Consider the following 21,943-nt stretch of genomic DNA (forward strand, 5'->3'; position numbering starts at 1 on the left):
TGCACTTCGAAATCCCTTTTGACTCGTTCGTTCATTAGGGTGTCTGAAAAAGTGGGTTTATTTGCAAATCCTAGCAAGAAACTCAAACAACACAGTGTACCTCTCACAAAAAATTTCCTTTTTTGCTGCTCTCTCACATCTCTGGTCCCATGTCATGATGCAACTGATGTGGGCTCCTTCCTACAGCCATATAAAGACTGAACAACTGTCTGGTGCAAACACAAATATGTGCATTTCAGCAAAGTTAGAAAAGGCTGTGTTTACCTATGGCTGCAACACATTTTGAAAGTTCCTCATAATGAGTAACTGTCAGAATATGGGCTGAGCTTAAAATAACCCTGTTGAAAAGACCAGCAACAATTTCTGTGCTGGACCAGGCTGGTTTTAAACAGAATGGAACAGAGAATGGATTCCATTTTTTAAAAATACCATTAACCATTCTCGAACATGCAATTTTCTGCCAACACTGACAAACAAAAACAAACAAAAAAAAAAACACTAAAATACTGCTATTGATCACAACACTGCTAAGGAATCCACAAATGAAACACAAATTGATCTGTTTAGTCAGATTCCCATACAAATTATTATTTCAGTAAATCAAAAATTTATATGACACTCATACGACAATGTGTAGTTAAAAAATACACAGTTATGAATTTTTTTTTTTTTTTTTTTATTAAATTAATTTGTGAAATTATTCCACTTTTCTATTCACTTGGCATTTTTCTTTTTATTTAATATACAAATATTTCATTACATTTATGCAGCCTTTAAATGTCTGTAAATGCACTTTTAGAAGAATAGTTTTAGAAGTAAGTATTCCTTACTTGTCATATCTATTGAAATTATGTCATCATTTAGTAAGAGACTGTTGTATGAATGTAATATGCAAATATTTCTCCCTCAAAAGTTTTAAAAGGATTACTAATAAAATCTTTATGGAAGTTTGGAAGCCTAAAAAAATAGAAAACAATAAAACCAATTTACATCCCTTCTGGCTGGTGAATCAGCAGGATTATTCTGGTGAAGCTTGCTGACCAAACAAAATCTTGCTGGTGAGCATATTCAGGTCACCAGCACATCAGCATCCAAAACACAACAAATTGTAATAACAAGCAACACTAGGAAGCTAGGCAAAAAGAAAAGATGTATCTCCCTTCTTATCCTAAACAACCACCACAAGGTACTGTAATAATTTCACATTTAATAAAAAAGGTTATTTTCTTTTGTGGAAAAAAAACAACATTTGAGAAATTTCTCCTATGAAGAAAGTCAAAGATTATCAAAACTTGACTGCCAACATTTTCTAAATATCATCTTTTATGTTCCACAGAAGAAACCAAGTCATACAGGCCTGGAACAACATCAGGGTGAGCACAGGTGTTTTGCAGAATTATCCCTTTAATTGTCAACAGATGACAAAAGATTCCTGCTGCCCACACATTTAAACATCTAACTTTAATAATTTAAGAAAACTTAAGGACATCTTACTTCCAAAACAAGCAAATAGCCTTTTAACATTCTAATCTCCGAGCCTAAAACTCTGAGAAAGGACAGCAATTAGCATGCTGTTAGTGCTCAATCAAGCCTTTTTCTGCCTGCTGTTGAAAAGACTGGATGAGGCTTTGAGGATGTCTGAAAGGTCACCATGCTCGCCCCTGACGTTTAACACTGAGCGTGGAAGAGAGCAGAACTGAACTGGAATGGCCTTCTTTTTTGTTACTTTTAAGCTCTGCACATAAACTTCACAAAACACCGCAATTATGACTGTACAGTAAGTGCAATGATATCACCAAATAGTCTAGCTTTAACTTCAAAATACAGCATGACACAGTTAGTCGCAGCAGTTCAGATGTCTTAATTATTTACTGTCTACGCAGACAAAGAGATGCTTTGAGCAGATTTAGGGATGTGGGTTTTGAGTCACACCATCAGCACCCACTCACAGCTGCACCATCAAAGAGGTGAGACACATCTAGGCATGTCTGCAGTCAGACATTCCCAGCATGCCTCTGTCCACCCATATACCTCCTCAGCCACATAGCCCCCCGGTCACAGCACATTCACTGCCGTGTGAGTGGACCCCAATGAAGCCAAACATTCTGATGAGAATGACAAAGACAAGCTCTGTTCTGCCCCGCTAGCAAGTCAGTTAGATTTCTTCCTGTCACAGTGCCTGAGAAAGAAAAAAACAGCTAAAATTTCAAGTAAATTATTCATGTCGTGTTGCTCTGAAACGCAATCTACAAAAATCAAGCAGTGATTCAACATTAGGCATAAAACAAATAATGTCAGCTCTACAGTCAACAAAACAGCACAGAGACGAGTGAAAACCTTTACCATAATCCAATAAATTTACCAAAGAAAATATATTATTTGCTTCCAAACTAAAATCAAACATAATTTAATTCTACTTAAATGCCTGCCATTGCATTTTACAGATGCCAAAGCTTAAATTCAAGGGACATCTGTCTTTCAAAACACGGCCAGCTGAAAAAGTCAGTCACCACTATGCTGGTGCAATATAATCCCAGAGGGTCTTTTGTAGAAGCCACTTAGTATTCAATCCATTTCCATTACGTGTGATGTTGTATGGCTGTAGTCTTCCTTCAGGGCTGGATGATGTCAGAATACTGACAAGAGTACTGCTACTGCTGTCCATCCTGGGATGATCTTATTACACTGTGCTGCAGGGAAGATGTCTAAACCAATCACAACCTGGTAAATTTGTCCCCAGAAAAAACTTGGGGTCGAGGCTGTAATTAAGAGGCTAAGTATGTAAACACAGCACACTGCATTACATATGGACATACATACAAATGGCATGCAAAACAGCCCAAACTCAATCAACGGTTTCATTAGCGCCTCTGAGACTGGGTGAATTGCAACATGTGGATCTCTAACTGGCACTACTGAGACAAGGTTAATAATCCCCAGAAGACATTGAACATTATAGAAGGCTGATATAATAGAAGGATGAACAAAAGTTGTGATATACCTGATGTTGTGGGATTTGCGTTTGATCTCGTTCCAGCAGAGATTCATGTCGAGGTCAGGGTGCTTGTTCCTCTGCCCCCTGCACTGGGTGGGCAGCTCCTGCCCCTCAGGATCCACCACCGACTGGCAGGGTACACAGTGACATCCCGGCCACGAGGGCCGCCCTGCAGCTGAAACACACACAGTTCAAAATTTAGAGCACTCACATAATCATATGGCAGTGCTTAAGTTGAAATAAGGTTTTAAAAACCTGTCTTGAGAACTTGTGAAATTAAGGAATTTTATTTTTTAATAATTTTAAAGAAAACATTCCAGGATTTGTCCTTGTATAGCGGACTTCACTGGGAGCCAGTAGGTTGAAGGTCTAAATTTCAGTTTCAGTGCAGCTTCAAAGGGATCTACACGATACCAGCTGAGGAATATGGGTTTCATCTACTGAAACGAATGTTTTTTTTTTTTTTTTTTTTTTTTAACAGATCGTTTCGCTCACTTAGTCCTCGGCTGGGAGTCCTTTGGAGCTGCACTGAAACTGCAAATTGGATCTTCAACCCCTTAGCACCCATTGAAGTCCACTATATTGAGAAAAATACTGGAATTTTTCCTCAAAATCCAAAATCTTTTTTTGACTGAAGAATGAAAGACATGAACAGTATGATGACATGTTGGTGAGTAAATTATCAGGAATTGTTCATTCTCATTTTTAAATAGAAAAACAGTGCAATGGAATACAAAAACATGCTCTGTGTAAACAGCAATGCATTTCAAATCACAAGATTCAATGCAGAGGAATGTTAAAACTACAGAGTTCCTGACGACCTAGGCCTTTAGTTTCAGTTCTCAAATTTGATTTGCTGAGCGTTGACGGTTTTCTCTGTATGTATAGCTCCACATTTAGGCTGTCACTCTGTTTGGTGGGAGATATTTACTGACTCTTCCTGCAAGTTACATTGACGCGCCAGTAGGTCGTGACGAGTTCTTATTATGAGTAAACGCCTGAATCATTTGTCCAACTGATTCATTCCAAAACAATGATTCACTCAGGAACGAAACAAGTAATAAGCAAGTCACTGAAATGATTAATTCAAGAACACTGATTTATTCAAGAATGAACCCCACTAGTGTGTGTTTGCTTGGTGCTCTTCTTTAATTCTGCTGTGGTAGAGCTGTTTTCATTAGTGGAGCAAATTAGATAAAATAACTGCGTGTAAAATGTAAGTTAATTTATATTAACTGCTTGTTTATGAAATTGCTGTAGGCTTATAAAAGTAATATCACAGTCACAATGGTTTTCACATCTGAACCACAGCTCTGTTGATATATTACACCACTCTATATTTTTATGTTGCTTCTTAATTATGGCCTGCTCTTTCATCATACTTTATCAATTACCTTTTTACATATAGAGAGATTAGAAGTACTGTACAGGAACAATTTTTTCTTGCCCAATTGAAGTAGATAGGAGTTGTACAGTACTCGAAATGCCTGCTGCCTAGAAATGATCTGCCGGGAGTGATGCCAAGATGGTCGCTGAGTGAACAACCTTGTGTTAAGAGACTTTGTTAGAGGTGACACACAATTACAGGGAGAATAAGAGGTGTGTTTTTGAAAGTGACCTGAACCACATTTGACTTACCCATAAGGACACATCTACAACACACACATTATTATAATCAGCAATGATCCCTCAACTGTAATGATCCTTCAATTACAACAACAATCGAAAAATGAACAAGCACAGGAACAAACAAATTCCCATAGGATGCACCTCAGCTGATCCCTGAAGCACTCAGCAGATAAATAGAATATAAGTAATGCCTGCGGGTCACGTAAGCTCTGTTTCTCTCAGCCAGAGCCAGAGCCAAGGCAAAGGTATGGAGGCACATTCTTTCCAGCAAAAGTCTCATGATTAAGGAACTTTCCCTCAGTCATGAAACCCCTTGTGTCTCGTTCAGTGCAGCTGTCAAACTGCCTATATGTTCCTCTCTGTGCCTTTCATTAGTTCCAGGGAGAGACTAGCTAAAGGGAGCACTGGGACTTTTCCAGAGGTCTGGCAATGTCAATGTCAAATTTTAGGGATTCATGATACATCAGCTATATGTGAGCAAGATATAAAATAACAAGTTCAGTTACTGATCAATGTTACTGATTATCAGCCAATATTCAATAGATGTTGGCTGATATTGTTTTGTATTGTATATAAATGTGCTGTTTAATTTCCTGGATATTTAAAAAATATTGATTTCAACTTTATTTATAAAATTTTCCAAGTGGAAAAGGCACTGATTTCGTGTAATGATCCTGCTGTTTTTACTGTATTTTTGAGCAAATAAATGTAGTCTAGGTGACAGACTTCTTTTAAAAGCATTTTAAAAATCTTACTAATGATAGTAAGTATCAAAATCAAGTTAACAGTAATAATGATCGAATATATAATAAAGCTGGCAATAATTTGTATTGTATGCACAGTAAGTGATTATATAATGTGAGTTATGATGACATATATCCCCGAGTTTTTGTTCAGTCCCATCCCAACCCTGATTAGCCCCATCATCCCACACATCATCTACAGTACTCAAGGCCTGTTCTGGGACCCCTTGCTAACTGACCATGACGACATACTGTCACCTAGTCAGTGCTGCATAATCTCAACCGACATCTGTGCAGGAATAAACACATCCGGCTGTCCGGGCTCATGTGGCCGTGACACGTAGCCAAAACAAACAGAACCTGAGATGTATCTCAATGAGAAATTCTGTATGCTATGTTCCCCAGAGCAGGAAGTGAATTAATGCCTCCACACGGCTCTAACGCGTCCCCTCCTCAGGCGGTTCCTCTTAATTCACTCTCTTTTTTCAGTCTTTCTTGAATCTATCTCTCTCTCTCTGTGTATTTAATCCACTGTCTTGTGATTAATTCTGGTTGTTTATGGTTCATCAGATATCTAGATACGGGTATCAGATACTGTTAAAATTCAAAATGATTAGGAGATGGTGAGGTAGGATCTTTGGTGGAGCGGCGAACAGTTGATTCAATGCAGGATCCGTTTCTGTTTTGTGTTTATGTGCCATTAATAGTCCCTTCTCACAACCTCGCTGCTTAATGATTTGTGTGTTTGACAAAAATTCTGCTGAATCGGCTCAAAACGAAAACAGTTGCGGAAATGAGCCTCTGGCGAGGACTTACAGAGAGGCTTTTCCACCAATCAGAGACGATTGGATGAAACGCGATCCGCTGTCCACTGCCAGGACCCTGCACCACTTCTTCTGGCCCAGGCAGCACAGGGACTGGCATGCCTACAGAAATCCTATACCTCCCACTCATACACAAACATGCACAAATACCACACACCCACTCTCTGCAGATACTGTTCTGTGGATTTCAAATGCACAGCATAAAATCTATAAAAGGGAGCCTGGGGCTAGTTGTCACACGGATGAGTTGTCACAAGGGTTTTATCTCAGCAAGTATAATGTTTTGAGTCAATTATCCTCTTACATAAATATGTTATCTCTTGCAGTGGTTTCGTTTGTTGTTTTTCGAACAGTTAGTTCAAAAACTTCTTGACATAAGAATAATTATAGTGAATTCAATGGTCCAAACTAAAATCTGAATATTTTTGCTGTTGGGTAAACAAGTAAAAAAAAAAAAAACCACAAACCTTTGTCATCATCAGACAAGAGTCTGAGTGAAAGTAGATTTTTAAACTGTAGTTTTAATTATAAAATCTGTTGGCCAAAATCAAGGTTTGATTTTTGTATGTTGCCTTTGACATGTTTGCCTTTTCAGATAATTGGTTTGAGCATCATAATTGGTTTACTGTTTTTTTTAATTATTATTATTTTGTGGAAAAGGCATTAAATTAATGCTTATTACCTGAATATTACAAATCTAAAATAAAGCTGGCACAATGAAGAACTGTATATTTTCCCTTGGGAAACAAAAGGAGAAATGTTCAAGCTTTTTGTAGGAAAAAATATGCCTAGACAGAAATCAGCAAAACATAGATAAGAAACCCATACAACATGTACTCTACCATTGAAAAGATTGGAGGCAATAATTATTTTTTAAAAGAAATTAATACATTAATTAAGGAAATGCATATTAAATTGATCAAAAGTAACAGTAAATACATTTATGATGTTACATTGTACATTTCTATTCAAAACAAAGCTGTGTCTATTTGATGAATCACTTAATGTATTCCACAATTGTAAGTCGCTTTGGATAAAAGCGTCTGCTAAATGAATAAATGTAAATGTAGATGTACATTCACTACAGTTAAAAGTCTATTACACTGGATCTTTGTTAGAACAAATGAAGGCTCATGATGTAAGTTCTTGTGTAATTTCTCTTGTATTGCATGCATTGGTTTGAACCAAGAAGAAAGAGAGACATAATACAGATCCACTTCTACATTGTATCTCCAGTTGACTTAGAGGCACACAATATACAGTATTCAAAGGCACAGTCAAAGCCGAGCAAGTCTACTGACAAACGATGTGAAGAACGTTTTATACTGACCACTACTGAGCCACAGAAATTTAAGCACCTAGCTTTGCCTTCAAAAACCATTTCCATGTCACTAAAATAAAACACCCAGTTTGTAGCACAAAGCTCTCTCAAATACCTTAGAAGCATGAATGTCAGGTGATCAAAGTCTGTAAAGAAGACAGACAAGTCATGTAACATTTAAAAAATCCGACCTTGATAATCTGATCCAGGCCTCAGATCACTGTGAAAAACGTCTGCTCTTTGAACTCTACATCGACAAGACAGCGCTAGTTCTTACCTCAGAGTGGAGACCAAAAGCTCTTCCTCTGACAACAGACTGTGCATGCAAGAGCCTGTCTCTTGTTATATACACATATGGATCCTCTCCTTTGTCATCCCCAGTGGGTGAGTTGGGCTTACAGAGATGGTCTGCTGTTTATCTTATGGAAGGAGTGCTCAAATACTGCAGAAGTCCTGCAAACAAAAGCACTATTGTCCCTCACATTCCACATCACACCAACCTGGCTTGTCCACCCACAGGGCCAGGAAAATGCCATGTACACAGTCCAGCAGGCTGCAACTGGCTGCCCGCCTGTCTAAGTGACACTCAACACATGGCAGCTGGCCACTGTCCGCCTCTCTGGCCAAGCCAGAGTCCTCCTGTTGTGCTGGGTATTCCCTACATCTCAAACGAACTCCAACTGACCTCTGTGTATTCATTATTTCCAGTGCCTGGTTGTTGATTAGGGTAAGTACCTGGCTGGACCAAAGGCTAGATGTGAATAGGTTTAGTTTTTGAAGCCTAACTCGCCCCCAAAATGCCGCAGGGATCTAAAATACCTAGAGAATGATATCTGTTAACAATCCCATCCTTCCCACTGACAGTTTCTGTGATTAATTTGGACAGTTTAACTTTGAAAAAAATTGCTCATGCAAGAAATGCAGCATTTGTTTTCCTAGCACTGACTAGCATTGTATGCTCCCAGTAATGTTAAGAATGATGGCGTTCAAACCTTACTAATTTAAGAAAATGCATTTAGCACAAATATTGGTGTTTATATTGGTGTTACTGACCTTATCTGGTGAAACATGCCATCAAATATAATTTCAAATATACTTATTTTATGTTGACTCTACATTCAATTGGTGATGTAAGGTTTAAATACATTTATAATCTTATATTTTAATATTCATGGTTCATGATTAGTCATGGAAAACTGTGAAATTAATGACAAATTTTATTGATTCACAGCCTTACTATAACATATTGAAAGAATAGCAATATACACCTTTTTTTTTACTTCAGAGATCACTTGCATTCTTTGAATATATTTTTGCAACGTTATAAATGGCTTTAATATTTCAAATTAATAAGAACAAAGAATAAATAAATAAGTCTCTGTTACCACAAAATATTAAGCATCACAACTATTTTCTACAATAATATATACATACACAGCTAATTTGTAATGAATGAGAACTGTGAATGGTGACACACTGACAGCTAAACTTGACCTTTTTGTGACACAAAGCCTAGTAGCCAAAATCAGCCAACGAAGGCAGAATCTTAGGTTGCGGTGCAACTTTGGTTACGTTTAACGAGGCACAAAATCAGTTTGGCCTACCCCAGACAAGCTATTATCCCCTCAATGACAAACAGTAATTTTCCGTACAAAAACATGCCACATGCACACTTATTTATGGAGGCAGTGCCCTTGTTTTCCACCCCGAAGAGCAGCGTTGGAAATTAGACCTCCATTAACATTAGCAGTCATTATCCCTGGCTATGGTTGGCTCAGCGAGATGACAGGCCATTATTCCGGCACTTTAGTAGTGCCACTCTCGTCCCTGTGCATCAGATGAACAATTGATAAGCAAATGTTTTATTCATACATGTGTACGAGCAGACTTAAGTGCTGAAGGTCTGGCAGTCAAACCCCAGCAGACTACTTATCCATGCCACAGACTGAATGGAACCTGTAGCCGTGCCCCATGCAGGAGACAGTTTGCTGGATTGGGAAAGAAGGTGAAGGCTTTGGTCAGGAGGACTTTACAGCAAACACAATCTTCTGAGTCAAAACTTAGATTCTCCAAGCTGGATAGCCTCTCCAGTAAACCACATTTCATAACCCTTACTCTCTCCGAGAAGCCTTCGGGGAAATGCTCAGAAAGCCAAAGTAGGAACCTAATGTAATGTCGACATCGTCATTATGTTTCAAGCATGTTTTCTCAATTTGAGCTGTGCTTCAATGTGTTTGGAAGGTTAGGCTTATTTGCTTGTGTGAGTGCACTGAGAATAAATTTGAATACAAAAATATAAGGCTAGTTTGTTGTAGAACTCTGGCAGTTTAGTGGAGTGACAAAACGCACTTGACGGCAGACAGCCAGTTATCATTGGGATGTATTGAAACAATCCAACTTTGCACTTTGTAATATACCAAACAAAAAGGGAAGGGTGAATAACACGGGCAGGCATTTGACAAGCATATTAAAGAAACACAACATAGCCAACAGACTGAAGCTAATGTGTTATGAAGGCGTGAAAATTTGTGACTGACTATAAAGAAATCGACACAATCCGGTCAGTGATCACGTCACTGAAACTGTATGCGTAATCTGACTCGGAGTGCACACTGGATCAGAATAATACATTAAAAATAGAATAACTGGCCATTTTTATAGTCTGGCAGTCTCAGTGCAGTGTCTTTTGATGATATTTGCATCACAATTATAAACATGATGGAGGTTGTGAAGAAATAATGAGGAGGAGATTATGTCTTAACATTTATAAATTAAAAAGACTGTTGAGAAACTGGATGGATGGAAAAATAAGAAAAAACTGCTGTTTTGACATATTTTTACATGTGTCTTGAAGAAAGCAAGCCAATTACAGACTATAGAGCCATGTCTCTGACAGGAGTGCTGACAGCTTCTTGTTGCTATGCTAATGTTCTTTGCATGCACAGAACTTTTGTTTGGAAGACATGAGCACATATAATATTCGCACGGTATATGGTACACATAAACATTGCAGTCAGATTGAATTTATTCCGGCATTTCTGCATCAAATCTGAGCATGTAAACATATCTGTTTACCTGACAGATATTGCTCGCTTTGACTGTTTGATGGCCTTTCCATTCCATATGTGAGTGTGTGTGTGTGTATGTGTGTGTGTGTGTGTGTGTACTCACAAAGGCTGCATGTATTTATTTGATCAATAGTTCAGCACAACAGCAATAAAACAGTGATATATTAGAATATAAAATTAAACTAACAATCATCAGTGTCAAATCATCTGTCATAAATGCTATTACAATACCATTTTTTCTTTTAATAATAACTTTTAGTAAGTGAAGACGCAATAAACTGATCAAAAGTGACTGTAAAGGCATTTATAATGTTAAAGATCTTTATTTCCAATAAATGCTTTTCTTTTGAACTTCTTCATCAATAAAAAAATAAATAAAGAATTCCACAAAGTTTTCAACTGCTAAACTGGATGTTTTAACTGTTGTCAACACTGACCATGAGACATTTTTCTTGAATATTTTGAAGCCCATTATTATGATGTTCACACGGAAACTGTGCTTCTATGATATTGAGAGCACAGGCTCAAAATTAATTGACATTCAGTACTACATTTGAGTTATTTGACAGTGGATCCCTGAATACAACTGCCATGAATGCAAAGTCCTCTGATTCTCAAACTGTCTTCAGATCAGTTCCACATCTGCCTAATGAACAGTGGCTGTCTGTCACCCTGCAGAGAGCTGAGCTCTAGAGGCCTTTAATAAGGTTAAGGAGGGGTGGTAACATATGTAGGATTCTGATGAGATTAGTCTGTGCTGTGTAAAACAGATGACAACGCAAACATTGCGGCTCATATCAAGAGAACTAGGTCTCTGCTTCATGTACGACCGCCTGAGAGCAAAACTAAGGGGCAATTAGAGGGAACTCATTTAAGACTTCAATCAAGACAGTTCATGTAGCTCTTTGTCCACTCCGGCTGTAAACTCACATTGGGAAATTGAGAACGGTTTACTGAGCGGTAAAGATATTGAGTGTGAGTGGAGGTAAGTGTGATTAATCTGCTGAATTACACATACACTGTTACAAGAATTGGCATTGGCAAAGATTGGTTCCCCTGTGACACTCTAACATCTTCTGTCATGGGTTTAATGAATTCGTAAAAGGTTATATGGGGGCTGGCTCAGACTTCCAGCTAAATTCAGGGAATAAAACCTTAGAATAGGAAAATTCAGTTTATATTAAATTTATTTACATATACAATCACTCAGTCTCTGGAAATGTTCCCCTTCACAGAAGCTCTCATGTATCTTTGGATTTGCACATATTGAGACAAGACGCTTGAAAACCAATGACTTGGGTCCCACCAGCGATGAGAGTCTTAGACCTAACTCTACCACTTTTTTTTCATTATTATTACACATGAATATTCACTAAAACCATTTGAAAACCATTCAGAATATTTAGTTTCTAATATGTTTAAATTACAACATAACACACATGCAGACAGTATTGAAAGCATTGAAGAAATGAGCACTTTAGCAAAATATGCAATAAAATATAAAATAATATTTTTATGATGGTATTTTTTTTATCACTAAATTTAAATGTTTCATATTTTTAATCATTACTGCCATGGAGTTTTGGTTTCAGGAGAATGACCCAATGAGATTTGACAGCAGCTGCAGATGGGAAGATTTTTGTGAATAATAACTAGCAGCAATAATTAAACCAAAAGTGAAAATTCTTTCATTTACCCTCATCTTTAGAAAACGCGTATGATTTTCTTTGTTCTGCGTAACACAAAAGGTGAATTTTTGAATATTAAAATATTCCTGGCCACTGGGGCTGGCAAGCTTTCAAAATTGATATTCTTCACAAAAAAAAAAAAAGCTTTGTGGAAGAAAGTCATCATGTGGTTTTAGAACAAGAGTTGATAATGATAAATTACATAATTTTCTTATTAGATGTAGTATTCTCTTAGAATTTCTTAGAATTCATTTGGATTTAAGAAAAAATATTAGAAACAGCATTAAGATCTGAACAGTCACACTCCATTTAAATTTTTTTATTTCACTTTTACATCAAGTTCCACAGATACACTGCATGATCTTTTGATGGAAAGTTACCTTTAAACTCTGAGCTTAAGAGAGCACATCTGACTGAATTGTCTTGTTTCTAGGCGACAACGAAGCGGCTTCACACAGATTGTGTTTGTATGAACATCCTCTCATATCAGCCCACGTTTCTCTCTCATTTAATTTCATCTAAGCAAATATGCGTGTGCTGTTTAAACCTAATTAACAAAGATTCATACATAGACACTAAACGCGATCCTCCTCAGCCTCTATGTATGGAAAAATCTGATTAATACACCACTTCAAAGATATTCTTAAGGACCACTGATCTGTAAAGCAAAAACTCATCAAGGCTTTATTGATGAGCGTTTGAATTGATGCTAAATGATTTGTCTCATTGATGGGTGAAGTTAAGTATGTGACACAGCAACAATGAATGTTGTGATTAAGCAGCCTACATCCATAGATCCAGATTGTTGTTAGATATATGTATTCACACATACGGGTGTCCAGCACCTAAACACACACACTCCAAAGTCACGGCTGCCGCCACAAATAATAAGGAGAGCTGAGGCAGATCGGAATACGGCTCATTTGAAATCTGGGAATCTCATTAAAAGTGAGAGAAAAGGATTTTGACAGCCTTCTCTGTGACATCTCACCCTCTCCTGCTCGTCCATGTGGGCTGCCCTGCCAGCCGTGTCACTTCCTGTTTGCAGAATTAGTCACTGAAATTCTATGAGACAGGAGTCAGGTTGACAGCTTGTTGTTAAATAAAAAGCCAGCCATACATTTTTAAACCCCCCAGATTTTATTTTATTTATTATTCTATAGTCCACCCACCCAAACTTCAGTCGTAACGGAGGTTCTAGCCAAGCTGAAATGCTTCCTAAATAATTTTGACTCAGTTGGAGTAAGAGGAAAATCAATTGTGATCAGATATGACAAGATCCATTTGCGAACGCAGACATTACCTTGTATTCAAGGTCCTCGTAGACCCAAACAGCATTAAAAGACTAAAAATAAAGGGTTTTAGATTCAAAAACATAATGAAGATCAATAAAAAGCATCATCTGACTTTGTTTAACATCGATATTATCATATGAGCAGTTTTCCAATGACTCCTCATTCAATTTGCAAGCAAAGCCAAATCAACCAAAAATCTGATTAAGATCTTTACATAAATGAGACAAACAGAGCAGCAGGCAGAACTGTGTGTGTTTGTGAATGAGAGAGAGACTGCAATAAAAAGCGAGACAGAGAGAGCCAGCAGCATCTTTCTCACCTCTACCATGAAAGCATTGGAAAGTGCCAATCACTTGAGTCACAAACCATGGAAATAGAGAGCCACGGAGCGGACGAGGCCTTGCCTGGACTCAATAGGGGGTTGATGTATCAAACCAGTTTCGTTGCCATTCTCAAAACTGAACAATCACTTAACAGCAGCCGGGTTCAGGTCCTCAGCCTCATTTTGCTTAAGAGAGCACTGAATAAAGCAGGTCTGAAGCTTGTATTTCACAGGCGAAATTGGCCTGTGCCAAGAACATGGAGCACTCGCACAGGAGGGGGTCTGGTCTCACTGTCTGCTCTGAAAGTACAACTCATTTCTGAATTTTTGCTGGTTTTTCAAAGTGAGAGCAGAAGAGAAATAAAACACAAAGAAGTAAATGCTGCAACACATGCTTATATTTGAGCAAATGTCTCTTTAGAACCAAACTCCGTGTCTATTCCTCAAGCATTAGTAAGATATCACTAATGAGCAAGAGATTTTTCCCAGCACCATGAAAATGTTTTCTTTGCTTTTTAAATGAGCTATGAATTCTGGGCCCAAGGAAATGAAAGATTAAGTACTCAGCTTCAGAGGTCAACAGAGGCCACATTTAAACTGCGTTTCAGTCTTTTGCATCTGTTGCTTTGATTCTATGTAGCATATGTATATGTTCTCAGCGAACGCCCACATGGTTTCAAAAAAGGTCAGTTTCCTTATACATGCAGCTGGGTCATTCAGTATCATATGTGTTACATCAAAAAATATGTACATGAATGTGTGCTTTAAATAACCAGGAGGTGGTTCCATAAGTCTAGGAATTTTCTGTAACTGGTTTAAGAGCGCTTGTGAAAAATAAAATAATTAACATTGTCATTCAAAATTATATTACATTGGAAAAAATAAATAAATGGTGCTGAATAAATTTCATGCTTTGGAGGTTAAATAACTCTACTTTTTAAAACTTGTGGGATATTAATCATTTTTTATAAAAATGAAAATTATCTTGTGCTTACCAAGGCTTTATTTTTGTTTTTATCAAAGAATTTAATAATATTGTGAAATTTCACTTTTTTTTCCTTTTCTTTTTTTTACTGTTTTCTATTTTAATATAATCTAAAATGTCATTTATTGTGATGGCAAATCTGTATTTTCAGCAGCCATTACTCTAGTCTACAATGTCACATTATCCTTCATAAATCATTGTGATATGCTGATTTGGTGTAAAAAAGATTTTGATATCTTTTTAACAGTAGTCTGTATTCATAAATAGGCATGTTGGGGTCATAAAGCCATAAAACAAAGTGTCCATATATATGGAAGCATATGGGTAGCAATATTCAATTTGGGATGTAATATGCAAAATGACAATGCAATATGTAAAATGACAATGCATTTCTGTATTTACATTTACATTTTCCAATACATTTGTGCAACGTTTGGTGCAAAATGAAAATGAAAATTAAATTACATAATTTTCATTTGCCATTTCATACACCAGTTTTAACCCTTGTGGATTTTTCAAATTCACTACCCTTTCGAGTTGTTCGGGATGAAAACATCCACTCAATTAAACTGCTGTAAAAATGATTCAGATTCATATTTTTTTTTTCAATTTTTTTTTGCATAAATCTGTTAATCAACCTCAGTCCTGATCAAAACTACCAAATGTTTTAAAAAAATCCAAGATTTTAACTCTTTAATTGCCAAGTTCATAAATGATGTCACTGATTTGGGGAAAACAAACAAACAAAATGACTTATTTTCAATATAAAAGTAATTGTGGCTGGATTTTTTTTTTACTTTTTATAACAGTCTTAGGCATGTCAAAGTTTAGTAGCAACATTGGCTTTGATGCATTTTTAGTTTTTGTGCAACATTAGATTTAATTTTATTATTTAATTAGTTGTTGGTGGCTGTTTTTGCTCCATTGACTTCCATTATAACGACATTTTTTGATTGCAAAGCCATGACACCATGTAATCATGCATTCTTGATTGTTTGTGGTTTTCCCTTTTGGGAAGAGGTAAAATGTGTTAATTTTACAGTTGATCACTATGTGGGACCATTAACCCTTTAGATAGGCCTGTGCAAAAAAAGGCTTAGTTTCTGGCTTGTATATGGAGTTATATGGAGTATAACAGCAAATTATAGTGTTTGTGTGTGTGAAATTCTTGATTGTTGGTGGTTTTCCCTGTTGGGAAGAGGTAAAATTTGTTATTTTTACAGTTGATCACTAGGTGGGACCATTAACCATTTAGATAGGCCTGTGCAAAAAAAGCTTAGTTTCTGACTTGTATATGAAGCTATATGGAGTATAACAGCATATTATATTGAGTGTGTATGTGTGTGTGTGTGTGAGAAAGAGAGAGAGAGTGTGTGTGAGAGAGACCTTTGCGCACTTACCTTAATGTATTTCAGAAAATCACAATGTACACCCCAGCTCTTAGAACTACATGGAGTAAACAAAAGTGTATTTATGCACCTGCTGCCTTTTAATGGTGGTGAAAGTATTCGGTTGTTAAGTGATGACGTAAGAAGTTTCCGGGTCCAGGCCTCAACTCGCTTCGCTTGAGAATATGACCTCAGCAGCCGTTTATGAGCTGTTTATTCATATTGATAATTTAAGTTAAATGCTTTCAAAATTACGATATACACTACAGTCTCCGTGCTCACAGCGTCCCAAAGACAAATAATTTTTTGATATTTTTTTTACATTGTGAGTTTATATTAGCACCTTTTGTTGTTTTATCGTGGTAACTGATAGAGCGTTTGGACACGGAAGCGCTGCTACGTGACGTCAGACTTAACAAGCGAATAGACTAAACAAATAGACTAAACAAAAGCAAAGTACGTGGATTTAAACACTTGCATGCCATCGTGCTGGATATTTAATGGTGAGAAGAGCAGCAAGCAACACGAGAAAGGGCTTGACATGTACCAAAGTTTTAGAAATGATTATGTAGCGTGACCCCTCCAGCGAGCTGCAGCTTATTTGAAGTTGGTATTGCATTTTGGTTCATAATACATTATGTTCATAAATTTGATGCGAAGTAGATTTTTTTACAGGATTTTAAAGTTTTAAACTGGCTTTACCATCAAGAAAAGAGGAGCATTTCACTTATAGGCCATCTGTACTTTTCACCATCAAAAGGAAGCAGGTGCATAAACACACTTTTTCACAGACTAGAACTTTAATGTTTCACCAAATTCAGCTCAGATTTTCAGACACGTCTGACTCGTATTGCTGTATAACTGGCCAGACTTACCTTCCCAAAAAATCCTATTCAATTTTATTTCATAAATTTAACTATATTTATTTCCACTTCACTGTTATCCAAGGAGACATTACAGTGCTTCACTCGCACTGACTCTTATTCTGCCTGAAAGAATGAAAAGACCGAGCTGAAGGTGGAGCGATTCGACCAATCAGATGAAAGCAGCGTTTCAGCTCCGCCCACAAGTGCGAATGAAATATTGAAGCCATAAACCGAAAGATCAAAACGTACACGGACCAACTGTCTTGTACATGTTCTCTCATTGAATGAAAATGCAATCGTAAGTGTCTTGAATGTGTGTGTTAATGCATTTAAGAAAAATAGCATTTAAATGATAATTTTGTCAGTTTTTGCTTGAACATGTTATACATATCTAATCATTTCTGTAATACATTTTCATTTTAATTTTGCAACTTATAAAGCGTTAAAATTAGTATTCATTTTACATATTAAAACTGGTGTATTAAATGGCAAATTAAAATTATGTAATTTCATTTTCATTTTGCACCAAATGTTGCACAAATGTATTGGAAAATGTAAATGTAAATACAGAAATGCATTGTCATTTTACATATTGCATTGTCATTTTGCATATTACATCTCAAATTGAATATTGCTACCCATATGCTTCCATACATATACTGTTTCTGGCAACAGTTATGAGTCCAGAGAAGGTGGGTGCTGATGAGGGCCGTGTAAACTTATTCTAAGGAATGGTGGCCTTTTGGATACACAGCGTGGGCAGAAACAAATGAGAGAGTGCAGTTCGCATGACATTTTACCACAGCGAGTCACATCCCTTACTGTGAGGATCTAATAAAAATAAAAAAATACAACTTTTATTACTTTGCATGCCTGTAAAATGAACAATAGCATCATTTCAGAGAGACTGAAGGCTGTGTTATTTTTCATGGTAGATTGCAATGACATTGGAGACTCATGATAAGGTAATGATATTTTGCATCGCAAAATGGCATTGTAAGACAGCTCTTTCATGAGTTAATTAAATGAGGAAGACTGCCTACAAGAGGGGCTGTGCGAACGGAATGAGAACAAACAATGTTCTTAAGTGAAATGTTAGGCTAGATTCAAGAAAATGATGTTATAGACAAACATAAAACATATGTAAATACTCTGTTAGTGAGGTACATGTTCAGATTGGATGGATGAAGCCTGTCATTCTTCTGTTAACATCTTCACAGGAATAAACACATAACACATTGAACGATGAGTTTAATTCTGAAGTAAAAAAAAAAAAAGTGCCATTGCTCTCAGATCTAGTTACACACCCAAGCTAAATGTACACCAGGGTTGTACGGAACAAAATAAACAAATCATTCAAAAGTGAAATACCTATACACACATACTGTGCATTAGGGCTGTAGCTATCGAATATTTTAGTAATCGAGCATTCTACCAAAAATTCCATCGATTAATCAAGTAATAGGATAAAATGTGTTTTTGCTTAATTAAAGTGCAATATTAATTATGCAAGAGAAAATAAGACTCCTGGGTCTTGTGACGGTCACGGAGGGACCGCACGTTCAACGTGGATGTTAATACGCACAAACACACACAGAGACTGTTTGGTGATACAAGAGTTTATTGTAATTATTGATCAGAGAGTGAATAAAATACCTACAAACTGTGTGTATTGTTCCCGTGTTTGTCCCGTGATTTTTTGAGTCCTGGTAAGAAACAATGGCAGGAATTATTGGTTCCGGTTAGGGTGGGAATCTACCATGTATTAATTGAGCGTGGGGGTTCTCTTACGAGAGTTCTCTCGTACTGCGTCTCGTACGCCGTTTCGGGCCCAGGTTATTGCCCTGTCTGCCCTGTCGGTGTCAGGAGAGGATGGAGACTCGAGTCTTCTTTGCCCTGTTAGGGTTTTAAGAGCTTATGTGTCTCGCTCTGCTGTTTTTCGACAGACTGAGCAGCTGTTTATCTCGTTCAGTGGACGTTCCAAGGGAATGGCTGTTTCGAGACAGACTCTATCCAGATGGATAGTCGACGCCATAGCGTTAGCTTACGCTTCCAAGGGCCTTCAGTGCCCGCTGGGCGTCAGAGCACACGCCACAAGAGGCGTCGCCTCGTCGTGGGCGTGGTCTACTGGGGTCTCCTTGCAGGATATATGTATGGCGGCAGGTTGGGCCTCGCCGTCTACATTTATCAGGTTTTTTAACCTGGAGGTTCCCGCCTTGCAAGCAAGGCTGCTGTCGGTGTAGCTGAATCAGGGCCCTGATGGGAATTCTGAGTTCGTGAGCGTTATGCGCTACTGACTGTTATATGGGCAGTATTGTGTAAGACCCAGATTGCAACATTGGTCAGGCCTTGCCTCGACTGTGTGATGGTTGTATTGCCGCATCTATGGGTGCCGCTAGATATGGGACGGAAGGCTTTCCCCCCCTCTCCTGTCCTGGGCTCTCTGTGAGTCCCTCGGGTGACTGTGCACTGTAAATCCTGGGCGTTGCTTCAGGTTTATTGGTGTGTGATCCCTGCGCGCACGGCGTTTTACATGGGGTTCCCGTAGCGTCTTAGCTAAGACGCAGTACGAGAGAACTCTCGTAAGAGAACGTACTCGGTTACTTACGTAACCTCGGTTCTCTCTAGAAGAGGGAACGAGTACTGCGTTCTCTGCCGTGCGTACGATTCACTCTGGTTCGCTTCGGCGATGAAATCAGGTGAGTCAGCCTTTTCGAGCTCCTTTTATAGGGTTGGGCCACACCCGTTTCGGCGGGAAGTGGCGTGATGGGCGCGAAGCGTCCTAATTGGTCTGATATTGCATCAGCCTGTGCTCGATAGGCTGTGCACTTGCTGCAGAAGCAGCCAATGAGCGAGCGAGCCGTCTCGCCTATGGCTGTGTACTGCTGCAAATGCGCTTTACAAAAATTCAAAATTAAGGATAATTTTTTGCTTCAGTATTTCGTGAAAAGAGACTTTTCCCGTAGCGTCTTAGCTAAGACGCAGTACTCGTTCCCTCTTCTAGAGAGAACCGAGGTTACGTAAGTAACCGAGTACGTTTCAGGGGCAACGTGGCCAAGTTGTTGCTGTTATTTCCTGTTTAATGTGAATGAATTAATAACATCAAAGTAGATTTATTAAGTAGAACATCATGCCAATATGTTTCTTTCAGACTCTGTATATTAAAGGGAACATGAGTAAAGTGTTTTCTCTGAGTTTGTCCCTCCACATGTGATAATTATTATAAATGTGAATGTCTTTGTAATGGAAGGTAGTCTGTGTTTGTTTCTGCAGTGGAGAGTGTGGCCTGAGGGTTACAGGTATTTTATTCACTCTCTGGTCAATAATTACAATAAATTCTTGTATCACCAAACAGTCTCGGTGTGTGTTTGTGCGTATTAACATCCATGTTGAACGTGCGGTCCCTCCGTGACCGTCACAGGCCTCTTAAAATGAACAACTAAGTTTCCTTTTTTAGAATTTTTTATTTTTATTTTTTAAATGCATTGAATGCAATGCATACATAAAAATAAACATTTAATTATTACCCATTGTTTCACTGTCTGTACTTGTACTGTGAACAATGACAAGAAAGTTGACAGATGAATTAAGTGCATTTAAGTGCCATTCAGTTGGGGTTTAAAATAAAGCATTTTCTGAGATGCACATTATACACATAAGACATTAATTTAATTTATCTTTTAATTATTGGAAATGAACTTAAATTTTTGGTAAACAAAGGGGATTGACTATTAAAAATAAAACATGGAAGAAATGTTGTGTGATTAAACCTTTAAAAAAAATAATAATGTTTGAATTTTTTTTTTTTTTTGTGGTAGGCTATGTACATTCTGCTGAACAATAGTCTTTAACCGGACTTTTATTTTGATGGGTTGACATACCTTTACAGTTCTGTATATGTGATGTGACACTAGTTTTACTCAAATCAAACGGTCAAATGCTCATGAAGTGACTGTCAGAGCAGTTCTGGAGATGTTGGTCATGTGTTCACGTCCTAGAGAGACAGCAGACGCTGAAATCACCGGAGCGTCACGCACGCTTCAGTTTGTGTTGATAAAGGAAGACTGGCTTCTGCGCCATTCATTAACAGAGACACGCAGAACATGCAGGATTCATATTTAAATAGACTGTTCCGGCTTAATATTTACAGATATTAGTACATATCGTGATTTGATGTAAGTGCAATGACCTATTTTTGATTAATTCATTCAAAATTTGGCAAATTCCCTGCCATTCTGCGTTTAACTGTAAATTCCGTTTTTATGACTGGATTCCGCGATTCCCTCCGCGTTTTCTGCATCGCGGAAATCATAGGGCCCTAGTTGTGGTATGCCAGCTCTATCTTGCAATGGACACACGCCACGATGTTCTCTTTACATTTGCCCGCTCCCTCAAATCAAAACACTGCTGACTCCTTGCAGTATGTGATTTCGGCGCTTGTGTCTCCTTCCGCTTTGTGGGTGACGTAAACGCGTTGTGTCACATTAAAAAAATAATTGCGAAAGAACCTGACCTGAGATTTAAAATAAATTAAAAGAGGCTTCGAGGCAGAGGAATTTGCCTCGATCATTTTTTGTAATCGAGTTACTCGAGGAATCGTTTCAGCCCTACTGTGCATTCGAACATTTGGGATCGGTAGTCTGTTTTTTAAGGAAATGATTATTAATCTTTTTCGGCAAGAATGCATTAAATTGATCAAAAGTGATAGTAAAGACATTTATAATGTTACTAAAGATTTTTATTTTAAAATAAATGTTTTGAATAGAAAGATTCTATTCATCAAATCCTGAATCTTGAACAAACAAATCGATCTCGTTTT

At 37.6% G+C, this 21,943-nt stretch overlaps 1 protein-coding gene across 5 annotated transcripts in view; it reads right to left on the reverse strand.

The window, feature by feature from the left end:
* The window catches only part of drp2 (dystrophin related protein 2), a 146,780-nt gene that overhangs the window by 62,692 nt on the left and 62,145 nt on the right, over nucleotides 1-21,943 (reverse strand). For 4 of the 5 annotated variants that reach the window (XM_059515878.1, XM_059515874.1, XM_059515875.1 and 1 more), the window contains one exon: nucleotides 3,002-3,170. In XM_059515878.1, coding sequence (XP_059371861.1) covers nucleotides 3,002-3,048 — 47 coding nt within the window. In that variant the 5' untranslated portion in view covers nucleotides 3,049-3,170. Of the gene's footprint in view, nucleotides 1-3,001; nucleotides 3,171-7,789; nucleotides 7,925-21,943 lie in introns of those variants that run through there. The other variant, XM_059515877.1, reaches the window with a different exon arrangement.

The sequence above is a fragment of the Carassius carassius genome, chromosome 29 (assembly GCF_963082965.1).
Source record: "Carassius carassius chromosome 29, fCarCar2.1, whole genome shotgun sequence".
In the NCBI taxonomy this organism is placed as follows: Eukaryota; Metazoa; Chordata; class Actinopteri; order Cypriniformes; family Cyprinidae; genus Carassius; species Carassius carassius.